Source organism: Dendrobates tinctorius, unplaced genomic scaffold (assembly GCF_039654945.1).
Source record: "Dendrobates tinctorius isolate UK_male_01 unplaced genomic scaffold, ASM3965494v1 ptg000394l, whole genome shotgun sequence".
NCBI lineage: Eukaryota > Metazoa > Chordata > Amphibia > Anura > Dendrobatidae > Dendrobates > Dendrobates tinctorius.
In genome coordinates, this window is record NW_027362060.1 from 216238 (window position 1) to 231369 (window position 15132).

A 15132-nucleotide genomic window follows, 5' to 3' on the forward strand; every position below is an offset into this window, starting at 1 on the left:
GGGGAAAATTTGGAATAAAAAAAATCCTGAATAGTTTTTTCCATTATTTCTTATTTTGCATTCCTCTTTAGTTGAATTGAACCTGCCTCTTTGGTTGCTTGTGCTAATAGCAATACTTCAGTATTGCAGGACATTATCTGGACATTCTCCTTTGGATCATTGCATGTGAGGGGGGCCGTACCCAACACCACAGTGGGATCCTGATACTTAAAGGGAACCTGTCGCCTCGCTTTTCCACAACAAGCTGCCGCTGCCATTAGGGGCTTATCTACAGCATTCTGTAACGCTGTAGATAAGCCCCCAGTCTAACCTGAAGGATAAGAAAAGCCCGTTTTATTATACTCACCCGGGGGCGGTCCGGTCCGATGGGTGTCGCAGGTCCGGGGCCTTCTATCTTCATGCGATCGTGTCATCTTCCTTGCTTCGTGTTGTGGCTCCTGCATCGGCGTATTGATCTGACCTGCCACACCCATTGCAGATTGCTGTAGATAAGCCCCTAATGGCGGTGGCTGCAGCTTATTGTGGGAAAAACAAGGGGACAGGTTCCATTTAAACAGTAATCAGATGTTTCAAGTATTTTTGCCCCTTTGCCAGAAAATCAGTGGTTTCCAGGTTCTGAGACCCCTTGTCAGCTAAACACTCAAAATACCCCATAATTGTGCGGCTCAGGAGACACAGAGCACAGTCTATGCTTTCTATTGAATCCATTCTGCTCGGTGTGCGCTTCTGTCTTATTCTCTGGGTTTTTTTTTTTCTCTAATCCCCTCCACGACAGCACATAGGACGTTGCCTCCCCATCCTGATTAGGGACAGGAAACAAGAGGTTAAATAGCCCTCCCCTTCCTCTAATCCCCAGTGTTTTCCGGTCCCTAACAAGAGTGAAGAGGTTCTATGTGCTCCATGTTTGGGGCCGGCGAGATCCCGGAGTTTCTTTCCCCTTATCGTGAGCTGGGCAGCCAGGGTCGATCGTCCCGCACCTTCCTCCCCGTTTGCTGCTCCCGCCGCTGGCGGCAGGGCTGTGGAGTCGGTAAGCCAAACCTGCGACTCCAACTCCGACTCCTCAATTTCCCTTACACCGACTCCGACTCCACGACTCCGACTCCCACACATATTGCTTATATTTAAGTGAAAAATTTATTGTAGTACAATGTGAACCTCAGACATTTAATCATTTTTATGATCCAATAATCAAGATATTTAGATAGAACAGAATATATATTGGTGTACTACCCGGTTTTCATTCTTTTTGGTATAGATACGATATGGATAGACAGATATGGATAGATAGAGCAAATTTCTAATCTGCTTTTGCTATTGAAAACATTATCTATGAGCTCAAAAACCTTTCAGGTGATGCAGTTTTTTAAAAAGATGATCAGCTTTTGCAGCTGAAAAACGTATCCTCAAAAAACACAGGAAAAACGCTGTGTGTGAATGTAGCCTTAGATCAGGAATAGAACAGCCATTTATAGGACATTTCATAACTTTCCCAAACGCCTATGAAAAAATATTCAGCACATCCTGCATTGAATTACTGTACCCAATTTATTATATATTTTAGGAGTCGGTCCATTTTATACCGACTCCGACTCCACCAAAATGAGCACCGACTCCACGACTCCGACTCCACAGCCCTGGCTGGCGGGACCCGCACCATCCGGCGTGTCGGCAACGCTGGATGGTGAGTGGGGCTGGGGGCCTCCCGTAGCTCCCCAGCCAGGGATTCAATCCCCCCGCGCGCCGCATTCCTGTCTCTCCTGAGCGGCATGCACCGGAAGTGACGCGCACCACCGGGCCTGAAGACGCGACGTCTCTTCCTCCCTGCGTTCGCCACCTTGGCGGGAAGGTTAAAATTGGAAGAAAAAAAAGGGAAAGAGAGGAAGAAACAGGTGGCACCAGGAACTTAAGGGGGAGCGATCTCATCCGATTGGATGAGGTAAAGGAAGCTGGATCTCGGTTCCTATTTAAGGACCCTGATGGAAGAAGACGCCATAAGGTAGGACTAACGTCTGCATGATGGATGCGTCCTCCCTGAAAACTGCTTCTGCAAGAGCCCAGCTCAAACCCTGGCCCAGTGAGTACACTCAAAAAAGGGTATATACCTTTTTGGTTTAGGACCCATCCTTGGGGGGGGGGGGGCCCCCCGGGGGCCCCCCTCCTTTTCTCTCAGGGAGACAAGGATCCTACACCAAAAACAGAAAAGCCTACAAGCCGAAAATGCGCCATCTTTAGGAAAAAACTCTCCTCCGATTATAAAAAAGACATTGTGCCAGCAATGCACAGCAAAAATCGTACGGGAGGAACAACTGATAGAAGAATTAAGAGGGATGATGCAACAGGAAATCCAGTTGTCCCTGACTACCTTCTCCCAGTCATCTGGGGGGGGCCTCAACATCAAGGAAGAGGAAATGCGCCCCTGAGGACATCTCAGATTCAGAACCCGAATCGTCGGTTTCGTCGGACTGGAGGGAAGAGGGTGAACTAACCCCAGCCCAGTCAGAGGATAAGAAGTGGTTCTTTTCCTCAGAGGATATGGAGGAACTACTCTCAGCAGTCAGGAACACAATGGGAGTAGAAGATGGGTCATCCTGCACTGAGCGGGGTGGTCTATTTGATGGCCTGAAATCCAGGAAGAAAATGGTTTTCACTATCTATGATATCCAGAGTTTAATCCTGGAAGAATGGGAACTCCCGGAAAAGAAGCTAAGTATCCCGGGCGAAATGAGGGATCGACTTCCCCTTGTCGAAGAAGCCGCGAAACCTTGGACTGAGATTCCAAAAGTGGATATCCAGGTAGCCAGAGTAGCTAAAAAGACTATGCTACCCTTCGAGGACTCCTCGCAACTGAAAGACCTGCTGGACTGGAAGATGGATAGCCTATTGAAGTCCTGGGAAGCCTCAGCGACTTCCTTGAAAACAAATGTGGCATCGGCCTGTGTAACCAGGACCCTATACCTCTGGCTTCAGCAGCTAGGAGACCATATAAAAAGGGGAACTTCGAAGGAAGATCTCCTAGCTTCTCTACCACTTCTACAGAAGGCAGCCGCCTTTTTAGCAGACTCCTCGGCGGAGTCAGTCCGTATTGCGGCAAGAACGTCCGTGCTTTCCTACACCACTCGAAGGGCCCTATGACTAAAAATGTGTAGTGGAGATATCCTATCAAAATTATGCTCTATCCCATTCAAGGGCAAATATGTATTTGGCTTGGCTTTGAACGAACTATTAGAGAAGGTGACCAACAAGAAGAAAAACCTTCCCGAGCCGAAACCACCAAATAAGAAACCCTATCATCCACCCCAGGCTCAAACCCCGCAATACAGGGGTAAAGGGAAAACGGGACGTTGGAGCTACCCAAAAGGCGGAAGAGGCAGGAATATTTTCATGACTCCCGTTCAGACAGATAAAAAAATGACGCCAAGCGAGTAGGGGGCAGAATCGCAGATTACTTCCCGAGCTGGCAGGAGATAACAATGAATCAAAGAATCCTGGACTCGGTCAGATGGGGAGAAAAAATAGAATTCTCCAGCCCCCCGCAAAACTTGGAAGTTACATATCTTCCGTCAGCAAGACTTCAAAAAGTTCTACACTGCGAGCTCCAAAAGTTGCTCTCATCAGCGGTAATCTCTCCAGTCCCAGAATTGGAACAGGGTCAGGGCCACTACTCCCAGCTGTTCTTAGTTTAAAAAAAAAAAAAAAGCCAAGTGGGAAATACTGGGTCGTCATCAACCTGAAGAAGCTAAACCAACATGTCCAGTACCAACAATTCAAGATGGAATCGATAAAGACTACGATACCACTGATTGGTCGAGACTTTGCCATGGCCACCATAGATCTCCAAGAGGCCTATTACCACGTTCCCATCCATCCCATTGGCAATATCTAAGGTTCGCAGTCACTCTAGACACGGAAGCACACCACTTCCAACTCAGAGTTCTACTCTTCGGCACCCCGAACATTTACAAAGATAATGGCAGAAGTGGTAGCATTCCTCAGAGGGAAGGATATATGTCGTCCCTTACATAGACGACCTCCTGGTCTTGGCTCCCTCCAACACCATTCTAAGACAACACCTACAAACAGTCCTACAGACCCTGGCGCCCCTGGGCTGGATGGTAAACATGGAAAAATCAGACCTGAATCCCTCAACCAAATATCCTTTCTTCCGTCCACCAAGTAGGTATGCGTGAGATCAATCGTTCGGACTTTAAAAAGTCAGAAAACAGTGACCATAAGGTTTGCCATGTCAACATTGGTGTCAGTGACTTCTTGCATCCAAGCGGTCCCCTTGGCCAAGGCCCACTCAAGGATACTCCAGAGATATATCCTATCCCGCTGGGACAAAGACCCGGAGACCCTCAATACGATAATCTTCCTACCCCAGCACGTAAAGCTGTCTCTCAACTGGTGGCTCAGCCAGGAAAATCTAGCAAAAGGGGCACCCTGGATACAATACCCCATGACGTCGATCACAACAGACGCCAGCAAACGTGGCTGGGGAGCAGTATCGTCTCAGGGAGTCTTCCAGGGACTCTGGCCCAAAGACATGGAAAAACAATCTTCCAATTACAGAGAACTGAGAGCGGTAGGAGAAGCTCTAAAGGCAGCAGAAACATCAGTCCAGGGAACCCATGTCCGGATTTACTCCGATAATATGACCACCGTGGCCCATCTACGTCATCAGGGCAGCACAAAATACGGAAGTCTGCAAAACATTTCAGCATGGATATTCAGCTGGGCAGAACACAATCTCCAGTCCCTTTCAGCTCTCTTCCTGAAAGGATCCGACAACACCGAGGCAGACTTCCTAAGCAGGACAGACTTAGATCCAGGGGGATGGAGCCTCAACGTCACAGTATTCCATACCTTAACCAAAAATCGGGTCTCCCAGAGGTAGACCTATTTGCGAGCCGGGAGAATGCCAAAACAAAGCATTACTTCATAGGTCCAAACGAGAAACACTCAAGGGTGGATGCTTTTGCTCACCCGTGGAACTTCGGACTGGCATACGCCTTTCCACCGATTCCCCTAATACCAAAAACTCTGCAAAAGTTCAGGACAGACGCGGTCAACACTATCCTGATCGCCCCTCTCTGGCCAAAAAGGAGCTGGTTCGGAGCCCTAAAACTGATGAACTCAGAGGTTCCCCCTGATCCTGCCTGTGGACCGTAACCTACATCAAGGTCCCATCCTTCACCCGGCTTCCCACAGCTTAAGCTTGGCAGCCTGGTTTCTGAAACCACAATCCTGAAAGCCAGAGGCCTCTCAGATGCAGTGATAGCTACCCTACAAAAAAGTAGGAAACCAATCACAAATGCCATATATTCCAAAATATGAAAGACCTTTTCAGCATGGTGCAGATCCACTCCCATAGATCCCTTCCACCCCAACGTGACAAAGATCCTAGACTTCCTACAGGATGGCTTATCCAAGGGTCTGAAACCAAGCACCTTGAGGGTCCAAATATCAGCCCTAAGTTCGTTCTTCAACCAAAACCTAGCAGAGCATCGATGGATCAAGAGGTTTTTTCAGCAGCTTCCAAAAGCCATCCAAATAAATCCAACATGGCCCCAGCATGGGACCTGAATATAGTACTAAAGGGTCTAACGAACCCTCCATTTGAACCTATCGACCAGGCCCACATAAACTATCCTGGAAAACAGCACTACTCGTAGCCTTTACTACGGCAAGAAGAGTGGGAGAAATTTAGGCTCTGTCCATCAGAGAACCCTATCTAAAAATTCTGGACGATAGACTAATTTTCCGGCTAGACCCTTCCTTTGTGCCAAAAGTGTCTTCAAATTTCCACAAATCCCAGGAAATACTGCCCTCCTTCTGTGATAGCCCGAGGGATGAGAGAGAAATGGGATTCCATTCACTAGACGTCCGGCGAGCAGTTCTGACCTATTTGGAAGAGACAAAGCTCTGGAGGAAAGATCAGAATCTTTGTTCAGTATAGCAGACCAAACAAGTGGAAGAAAGCGTCCAAAAGCTCCCTAGCTAACTGGATCAAAAAAGCCGCTTATAAAAACCAGGATCTACCTCCTCCGGTATACCTGAAAGCCCACTCCACTAGAGCTGTCTCCGTCTCCTGGGCAGAAAAAGCTGATGCATCCATTGAGCAGATCTGCAAGGCTGTGACCTAGTCTTCAGTCCATACCTTCACTAGGCATTATAGATTAGATCTTATGTCAGTACGAGATCTAGCCTTTGGCAGGAAAGTCCTGCAAGCCGTGGTCCCTCTCTAAACCATTATTCTTTGGTATGCCTCCCATGTGCTGTCGTGGAGGGGATTAGGGGAAAATAGAACTACACTTACCGGTAGTTGGGTTTCTAAGACCCTCCACGACAGCACGGGTAATTTCCCCCCCCCCAACTAAATATTGTTCATGTGACTTATGTGAATAAAATTTCAAGCATTCACTCTGTGGTCCTTGGAAAACACTGGGGATTAGAGGAATGGGGCGGCAACCTCCTATGTGCTGTCGTGGAGGGTCTTAGAAACCCAACTACTGGTAAGTGTAGTTCTATAAAATATATATTTATACTTTACTTTTCAGTTGCCCCCCACTAATATATAAACAGACAAAATAAACACCTAATTATTTTTTTTTTTATTTTTTTTTTAATACTATTTAGCGTCTCATTATATGCTCCTGTCAGCTATCGAAAACAGCTTGTAAAGGGAATCTGACTTCAGGTTTTTGTTACTCCATCTGAGTGGCATTTTGTAGAGCAAGAGACCCCCAATTCCAGATATGTATAACTTACTAGGCTTCTTCCTGCAGTTTTCAGTTTTATCTGCTGTGGCTCTAGCAGTTCCACTGATTGGCCTCTTTCTGTGTACACTGTGCATGGGCAGAAAGCTACCAATTGCTGCTGGGGATGGGGTTATACAGAGCTGATCAACATGGAGGACTACATGGCAGCAGGTTTGCTAGTCCTCAAGTGATTTCCTGCTGTTTAAAACAGTGGTTTTATCAAAGCTAATTTGCAAGCAGCCCAGTAAGTGACACAACACTGGAATCAGGTTCTCTGTCCCCACAATATGATCCTATCCAGATTAGGTTGCAAGAACCTGGTGAGTTTCCCTTTTAAGTGGTTAAAAGGGAAGGACTGGAGCTAGCACAGATCGCTGCTGGCTGTGTAACACAGCTGGTACCAACCTATGACACAGCTCTGACCCGGAACCCACTCCATACACCCATTGCTAGTACACGCTACCTTTCCCTGGGATGTGAATCCTCAACATCTTTCCCTCAGCAATCCCCCATCATAACTGCGCATGGATCCATGCTTTGGTAGAAGACTTTCTCCACTTTCTTACATAACGGGGAGATTGAGGTTATTTCCATTGTAGACATAAGTCACACACTGCAGCTGGGCATATAAAGCGCAATCTACTGGTAGATGTGTAATTATACAGACTGTAAGGAGCCCAGGGCAAGGCTAGATCGCTAGCAGTCACAGTAGGCAGCCTTAATGAATTGCCCAGTGGGATCAGATGTGCTGACGGGTGTTCGCCACTTAATGAAGTCTGAGTGGTGTGCTACTGCCGTCAGACACTAGAGTAACACATCTGGCCTAGGTTTTGCCCCTGAAGTGCGTAACTTCTAAAGTTGAGCGCTGCCATTCCTCAGCCAGGCTTCACCCACTTCAGCTAAGCTGCCCAGTACTGACATGAAAATAACAAGTCGCAAAGTTTTTGTGCAGCTTTAAACTGCACAAAATAACTTTTCTATGTTTTACTATAGAAAATTGCTGTAAACGTTGTGGTCCATGCAGCAGTGCTGAGGGGAGGGTGTAGTGTGGTCGGGGAGGTCATATCAGGAGGAACTGGGGTAGAACATGGCTGATGACAAGTTCTACTGCAGGAACCCCATAGGTGATCCTTGGGAGTTTAAAGGGACTCGGTCGGCACAGAATGAGTGTTCACACCAAGTGAAGGCGCTCAGTGCACCCATGGAGTGGTGAAACAATTGCACCTTCTTGTTTTCCATCAAACTCTACCCCCTCTATTTTGATTGACCCTGTGGCTTTATAGAGCCGGGATGGTGGAGAGGAACAAGTAGTTGGGAAGGTGTAAATAATATTATTCTTCACACCAAGGGTGCACCGAGTGCCTGTACGTAGTTTGAACACTCATTCTGTGCTGACAGTCCTTTTAAATCCTACTTTGAACTCCTTTATCATTGTGGCGTTTATGTAAAAACTCGCTGTTTAGTTCGATGTCCCATGAAGAAGATTACCACGGGGGTTAGGTACCTGTCATTAGATGAGATCAGATACTGCAGATGGGTGTAGGGTTCAGCTCCCCTTGGTGGGTCCTTTCAATGATTGTCTTCCTGGAAATGCCACTCCTGCCCCTTGTGGCCACAGACTGCATAACAAAGATTTTCCTGCTGTTATTTGAATAAAATACTTCAAAACTCTAATTCTGTATTGTAAAAACTGGGACTTGAAAATCCAGTTAAGATGTGATTTCAGGCTGTTGTTGGTGTTTTTGTTTTTTTTTTTTCCCCTGAAACTCCTGGTGAACTACAACATGTTTTTATTTATAGTGAGTTCCGAACTCTCTAACATGGGATAAAACTCTTTAAAATATTTCAATCGAGAATCTGCTGGAAAAATCTTCATTGTGTTCTACTTGGTATAAAAGTAGCTGAGATCTGGAGGAAGCGGTTGTACTGTGGGGTTCGTGCATTCTCTGCTATCTTTAGAAGTGTCTATGGCCCCTACCCAGGATAAGGAGACTGGTCCCCGTCTGTGCAGGTAGATTGTGTAGCCTGGGCATTTCTTGTGGCACGGAGCTGGTTTTCCTCCTTACCCTGTGGCACCCCCCTCCTCGCTGCGGTAGACATGACCTGTTGCGTAATGTTGTTCAGAACTTCTCTTCCTTGTTTCATAAAACCGGTTTACCTGGAGGATTCTCATTGTGGTGAGCGAGAACAAGGACGCGCCCTGGCAAGTACTCCTCATCTCAGCAGGGCACTACATGGCAACTCTTTACACAAGTCAGTCCTGAACCCTGAACTGTAAGGGACAAGACCACTACATGACCCAATGGGCATCTGTGCTGTGGAAGCTGCCAGTGGGTCATCATGGTGCCTGTAGTAACACTTGGATTACATGGATCCCATTATTGTCCATGTAATGAAGGATACTGCAGAACCGTAGCTGCTCTCCTTGTAATGCCTCTTGTGAGGTGTGGGGAATCGAAACGACCCCCTCTGATCTATTGGTCATATGGTGTGAGATGGGTTGTCTGAACCTGGCTGGGAATCATCAGTGATGGTATCGGTACATGTAAACACTAAAGATAATTTTCTCATTCTTCAGATGCCCTTTAGGCCTGCCTCCCCCAATGTCCTGCTAGCCACTGGTGGGCACGGTACGTCTTGTAGTGGCTGGTCTTGGTATTACAAAGGACGGAGCTGCAGTACTGGCCACAGGCACTACAAAATGTATAGTACTGTACACTGTGGCCCCTTCAATCAGCTGATAGGTGGGGGTTTGAGTCCTGGAAGGCCACTCATCTTGTATTAGTGGCTGAGCCTAAATATGATACCAAATATGTGTATATGGGGCGAAAGGGGGGTCAATTTTATTTACTTATTTTTTTATTTTATTTTTTTTACATTTTGCATGCTTTTAGTTTCCATGGGAGACAATAAGGTGCACTTGTCCAATTGCTTCTGCTACATATAGCAGGGCTCTATAGATAAGAAATATTCACTTGCTATGAGCGCCTACCACTAAGGGGTGCTCATAGCGATCCATTAATGGCAACCACAGGGGTTTTCTCCTGACCCCGGGTTGTCATGCCAACCCATCAGTGACCCAAGGTCATGTGACATGGGCACCGATGGGAGGAGGGAATGATGCGCTTCCTGTGCGTGCATGTTAAATGCCGCTGTCAGTTTGACAGCGGCATTTAATATGTTAACAGCCGCAGGTGAATGACGATTTCACCCACGGCTGTTACGGGTACATGTCAGCTGATAAGATCAGCTGTGTCAAGGAAAAGGTGCGGGTGCAATTGCCAGAGCCTGCACCAAACGGGGAGGCGTTAAGGGGTTAAAGCACCACTCCGGTATTTGTATTGTGTGTTTTATAGTACTGGTGCTTTAAATGTAACCCCCCCAGTCACATACTTGGCCTCCAGTGTCGTCACCGGTTTTTGATGCCGTTTTGTGAGCGCTGCTTCTGAGTGGATGGAAGTCAGCAGCTACATCGCAAGCTCTCAATGCAAGTCTGAGCCAGAACGAGGCAGGAGTCACGCTCTCATAGACTTGTATTGAGAAGTGACCTGCGCAGCGCCATTACACACTGGAGCAGCTAGCAGGTCACTTTTCGCTGGAGACCAACAGGAGTATAATGAAGATGACAGGTGAGTGTCAGACAGGGGCTTATATTTAGGCTGTGTGCACATAGCGTTTTCGCAGGGTTTTTAACGTGTGAATTTGTCGCAAAAACATGAAAAAAAAGCATCCCAGGCAATCCTGTGGGATTCCGCAATGCTGTGCTAATGCTGCGGATTTTTCTGTGGCGGAATCGGATCGTGGAAAAACACGCAGCATGCTCATTCTTTTTGCGGAATCACGGGAATTCCGCACACATAGGAAAGCATTGTTCCGCTTACTTTCTGCATGTGGCTATGCCCACCATGGGCAAAGTAAGCGGAAAATGTGTGGACGGTACCCAGGGCCTGGAGGAGAGGAGATTCTTCTCCAGGCCCTGGGTACCATATCCCTGTAAAAAAATAGAATTAAAATAAATTGTTATTCACACCTTCCGGCGTCCCACGCAGTATCACCAGGCCTCCGCTACATCAAAGGTCATTGTCGCAAGGCATCGCTGGGAACGGGACTTGCTGGGAGCATCGCTGAGGTCTGGGGACGCCCGAAGGTGAGAATATCACTATTTTTATTTTTAACATATTTTTTACTACTGATGCCTCATAGGCGGCCTCAATAGTAAAAAGTTGGTCACACTAGTCAACCAGTTTTCTAAGCGATGCTACAGATCGCTTGCGAAGCGCTATTTTTCGCCGGAATACTCATGAATTAAAAATGCGTGTTTTTCGCGGCATGGAATTCCTGCGGAAATTTCCACGGGAATTCTAGACATGTGCACATAGCCTTAAAGCACGACTCCTGTGGTGCAATTTAAAGAAAAAAAAACCCCCCGCTGTAGTGGTGTTTTAAGTGACACATCGCTGCAATTGGGCTCTCTGCCCCTACACTATGGTGCTCATAGATTTCATAGCAAAAACCTGACGACGAATTCGCTGTAGACCATGTTCACACGTTCAGTATTTGGTCAGGATTTAACCTCAGTATGTGTCAGCCAAAATCAGGAGAGGGTCAATCAGAGGAAAAGTATAATACAAACCCGTCACCACTTCTGGATTTATCACCCACTCCGGGTTTTGGCTTACAGACACTGAGGTAAAATACTGAATGTGTGAATGTGGTCGAAAAGGTATAAGTGCGCTTCTTAATGTGGGTTTTTTGTTTTCTGGTCTCTCACTTCATTTAAGACCCTTCAAATTGATTAGTGCCTGTAAAGTGAAATGAAGGGTAAATTGCGTCCTGCCTTTCCTGAATTGTATTAGTTATGCACTGTTGTGGTGTGCCGTCCTGCCGCCTCTTCATACGGATGTTTCCTCCAGTATAGCGGACTCGTGCTGCGTTATATAGGAGCTGTTTCATCGCCAACTACTTGTGACCTGTTGGGTTTCCACTTACGGTTTCCTGTGATTCTCTCGTAGGCATTTTCCAGTTTGGCAGCGCTGTACACTTTGATGTGAAGGATGACAGCACTAAAACGAGCTGTATATTGGCTGACCTGTCCGCTGACTTTGCCGTTGATTATAGGCTTGGAGAGAAACAGGTAATGTCCACAGATCTCGCTCGTTTAGATCTGCGCTTCACTTCCTCCATATGTGATTCTAAAGATTATCCTGTTAGTAACCGAAGATGGACATGGCAAGGAGTCATCAGCCTGCCCTGGGAAGGCCTCCTTCTTGGCCTGCTTTATCTGCTCCTAGCCTGCCTATACACGGTCTGGACGCTATAAGCAGGGTTGCCAACCTGACATTTATTTCTTATTTACAGTGTATGTATATATATAATATATATTTTTTTTTTTTTAATTGGACACATTGGATAATAAATCATGAATATTATAAGTGATACATGTCTACAGATCATAAATCTTATGTGAAGACATCACGTTTTTTTTTTTCCCTCCAGACAGGAAAAGCGCTTCATCTTCTACTTTTAAAAGTGTCAATGCCGTGCACTCAGCTGAGCTAGCACTAGACCGTAGTTAAATGAATCAAATTGCTAATTTGCTGGTTCTATCACTGCCCCATCAAAAACTATGTCCAATAGCTAAAAAAAAAATTTCTATGGCATAGGAAGCACAACTTAAAATCTCTTCAGCTGTCCTTTGATTGACAGTGTCTCCCCCCCCCCCCCCCCCCCCACATTTTTCTTTATCAGCAAATAAAATAAAAATGATCTGCTAATTAAGACCTATGACGCAAAAGAGGCAACTTTTGTGTTTTGTTTTTTTTTTTTTTTTTTGTTTTGTTTTTTTTTTTCCAATTCATAAAACCATTAAAGGGAATCTGTCACCTGTTTTTTCGTATATAAGCTGCGGCCACTGCCATCAGGGGCTTATCTACAGCATTCTGTAATGCTGTAGATAAGCCCCCAATGTAACCTGAAAGAGAAGAAAAACAAGTTAGATTATACTCACCCAGGGGCGGTCCGGTGCCTCCCATCTTCTAGCAATGCTGTCCTCTTTGCTTCCCACCGCGCCTCTGACCCTTCCCAGTGGCTGTGCACTGCAGTACTCTGCTCTGCTCAGGAGCCACGACGGGAAGCAAAGAGGACAGCATCGCTAGAACATGGGAAGTCCCCATGTTACATTGGGGGCTTATCTACAGCATAACAGAATGTGCCTTGTCAGGAAGGGGGAAAATTGGCCCAGCTATGAACTGGTCAAAGCAGATCTGTCCCCAAACAGTGTATACATTGTTATAAATGGGTCTTGGGCAGAGAAACCTTCAGGTCTAATATCAGTCTGGGTGTAAAACCAGACTGGCTGCACTCATAAATGCTAATTATACAGACATGGATTTTCACAGTAAGTACACTAGCCTCATCAGATGTCTAATTAAAAATGTGCACTTTGCATTGTGAAATGTGGTGACAGATCTTATTTCCATAACTAGGGGCACCTTTTTAGATTGTTTTTCTTTTTTTTTTTTTTTCCCTCCATGATTGTGACCGTTTGGTTGAATTTCCAAGCACGTGCAGTAATTGGCAGTGTTAACGAAACAGAGGTTCATTCTAAATTTTAGTCACGGCACTGTCAATGTCATAGTTGGTGGCACAATCAGAATAGCAAAAAATTTGGGGAGGAGCCTGATTTTCGATGTTCATCAGCTTAGTCTGATGGGATGGATGAGCCTACAAGTAATGAGGTTTATGTTACTGATTGGCTTGCAGATTCACTCTGCTCATTCTATTTAGAAACCTAGGAGTGAAGTTGATATTGATTAATACTTAAGCTTTTCATTTTAACTTTTTTTTTTTTTTTTTTTAGGGTCATTCATTGTTTATATTACCTGACAATGCAACAACTGATAAAGCAAGTTTGTGTGGCAAGAATGGCACACTACCACTTTTGGTCATTGCTTTTGGAATCGGCCACAACCTCAGCATACAGTTCAATAAGTCTGACACGGGATACCAAGTTGATAACCTTGCATTTAGTTACAATCTTTCCGATCCAGTTCTTTTCCCAGGTTCATCTGAAAATGGTGAGTGAGGATTGCTTGGCCATCAGCAGGTAAGAATCTAGAAATGTGTTAATAATTAACACTTGTGTGTTCTGTACATTCCAGGTACCAAGAAAGTGTCCTCAAACAAAGCGGAAATATCTGCAAAAACCAACCAGTTCTACCAGTGCTCCAGTCCGCACCTCGTCGTAATGGAAAATGTCAATGCCTCATTTCATGATGTGAAGCTGCAAGCGTATCTAAACGGCAACAATTACAGCGCCAATGGTACGGGAGATGTGTACAAATGGTTCCGACCTTAGAACTGTGTAATCTTAGAGGGTGATTTTTTTTTTTTTTTTTTTCTTCCCTCTCTTAAAATGCATTTATAACAAATCATTACAGGGCCTTATTCATCAGCACCGTTAAAGCACAACTGAATAGCCCCACTGCCAACATTCCCACAGGTGGCTTCTGCTGCCCCACGGTACTGGCCCTGGCCAGTTTTGTTGCCATATAAATGGTAAATGAAACCGCCAAACCATCCCTCTCCTCCCCCCACCCCACAAAAAACTAAAAAACAGCCCTAATGTGACTCATTAGGCAAAAAAAAGTTAAGACACTCAGAATATGGCGAAGAAAAAACAAGTTCCTTTTTATAACCTCTTGTTTTAAGTCTGTAACAACGGTAAAGCATAGGACTATATATAAATCTGGTATCACTGTAACTGTACTGACCTGACAAACTGGTTTTATCACTTTTACTGAACGGTAAAAAATAGAAGAACAATAACTGAATTGCTGGTTTTTGTTTGTTCATTCTGCATCTGAACAATCTATGTCCTGTGTCTGAAATTGGTACCCCACAAATAAAATCTGCAATTCATCGCACAAATAATAAGCTCTTTTTGGGGGAAAAAAAAGTTCCCAGAGTCTTTACTTTTAAGGCCAGGGTCACACTGGCGATTAAAACGGACGAATGCAATGCGATAAAAAATTGCATTACATTCGTCCCAATGTTATTCTATGGGGCAGCTCACATCATGCGATTTTTGATCGGATCCGATCCTCGGACCGAGACAATCGCAGCATGCTGCGATTGTCACCGATTTTTGAATCGGCTTCGACAATGCAAGTCTATGGGGGCGTGAAAAAATTGGATTGAAAACGGACCAGATATGTGAGTTGCAAGGAGGTATTTGAAGATGCAGCGGAGAGAGGAGCTTTGCCGAGGTCTGAGGGAGGCCGTAATTGTGGTTATTCCTAAGGAGGGGAAAGATGCCTCATCCGTTGAATCCTATAGACCCATCTCGTTATTGACGTCAGACGTTAAAATATTA

The 15132-nt window shown here is 45.6% G+C and overlaps 1 protein-coding gene across 1 annotated transcript in view; it reads left to right on the forward strand.

Moving 5' to 3' along the window:
• The window catches only part of LAMP1 (lysosomal associated membrane protein 1), a 34157-nt gene that overhangs the window by 1987 nt on the left and 17038 nt on the right, over window positions 1–15132 (forward strand). The window contains exons 2-4 of the mRNA XM_073563532.1: window positions 11771–11892; window positions 13618–13834; window positions 13919–14080. Of these exons, the coding sequence (XP_073419633.1) occupies window positions 11771–11892; window positions 13618–13834; window positions 13919–14080 (501 nt within the window). The remainder of the gene's footprint in view (window positions 1–11770; window positions 11893–13617; window positions 13835–13918; window positions 14081–15132) is intronic.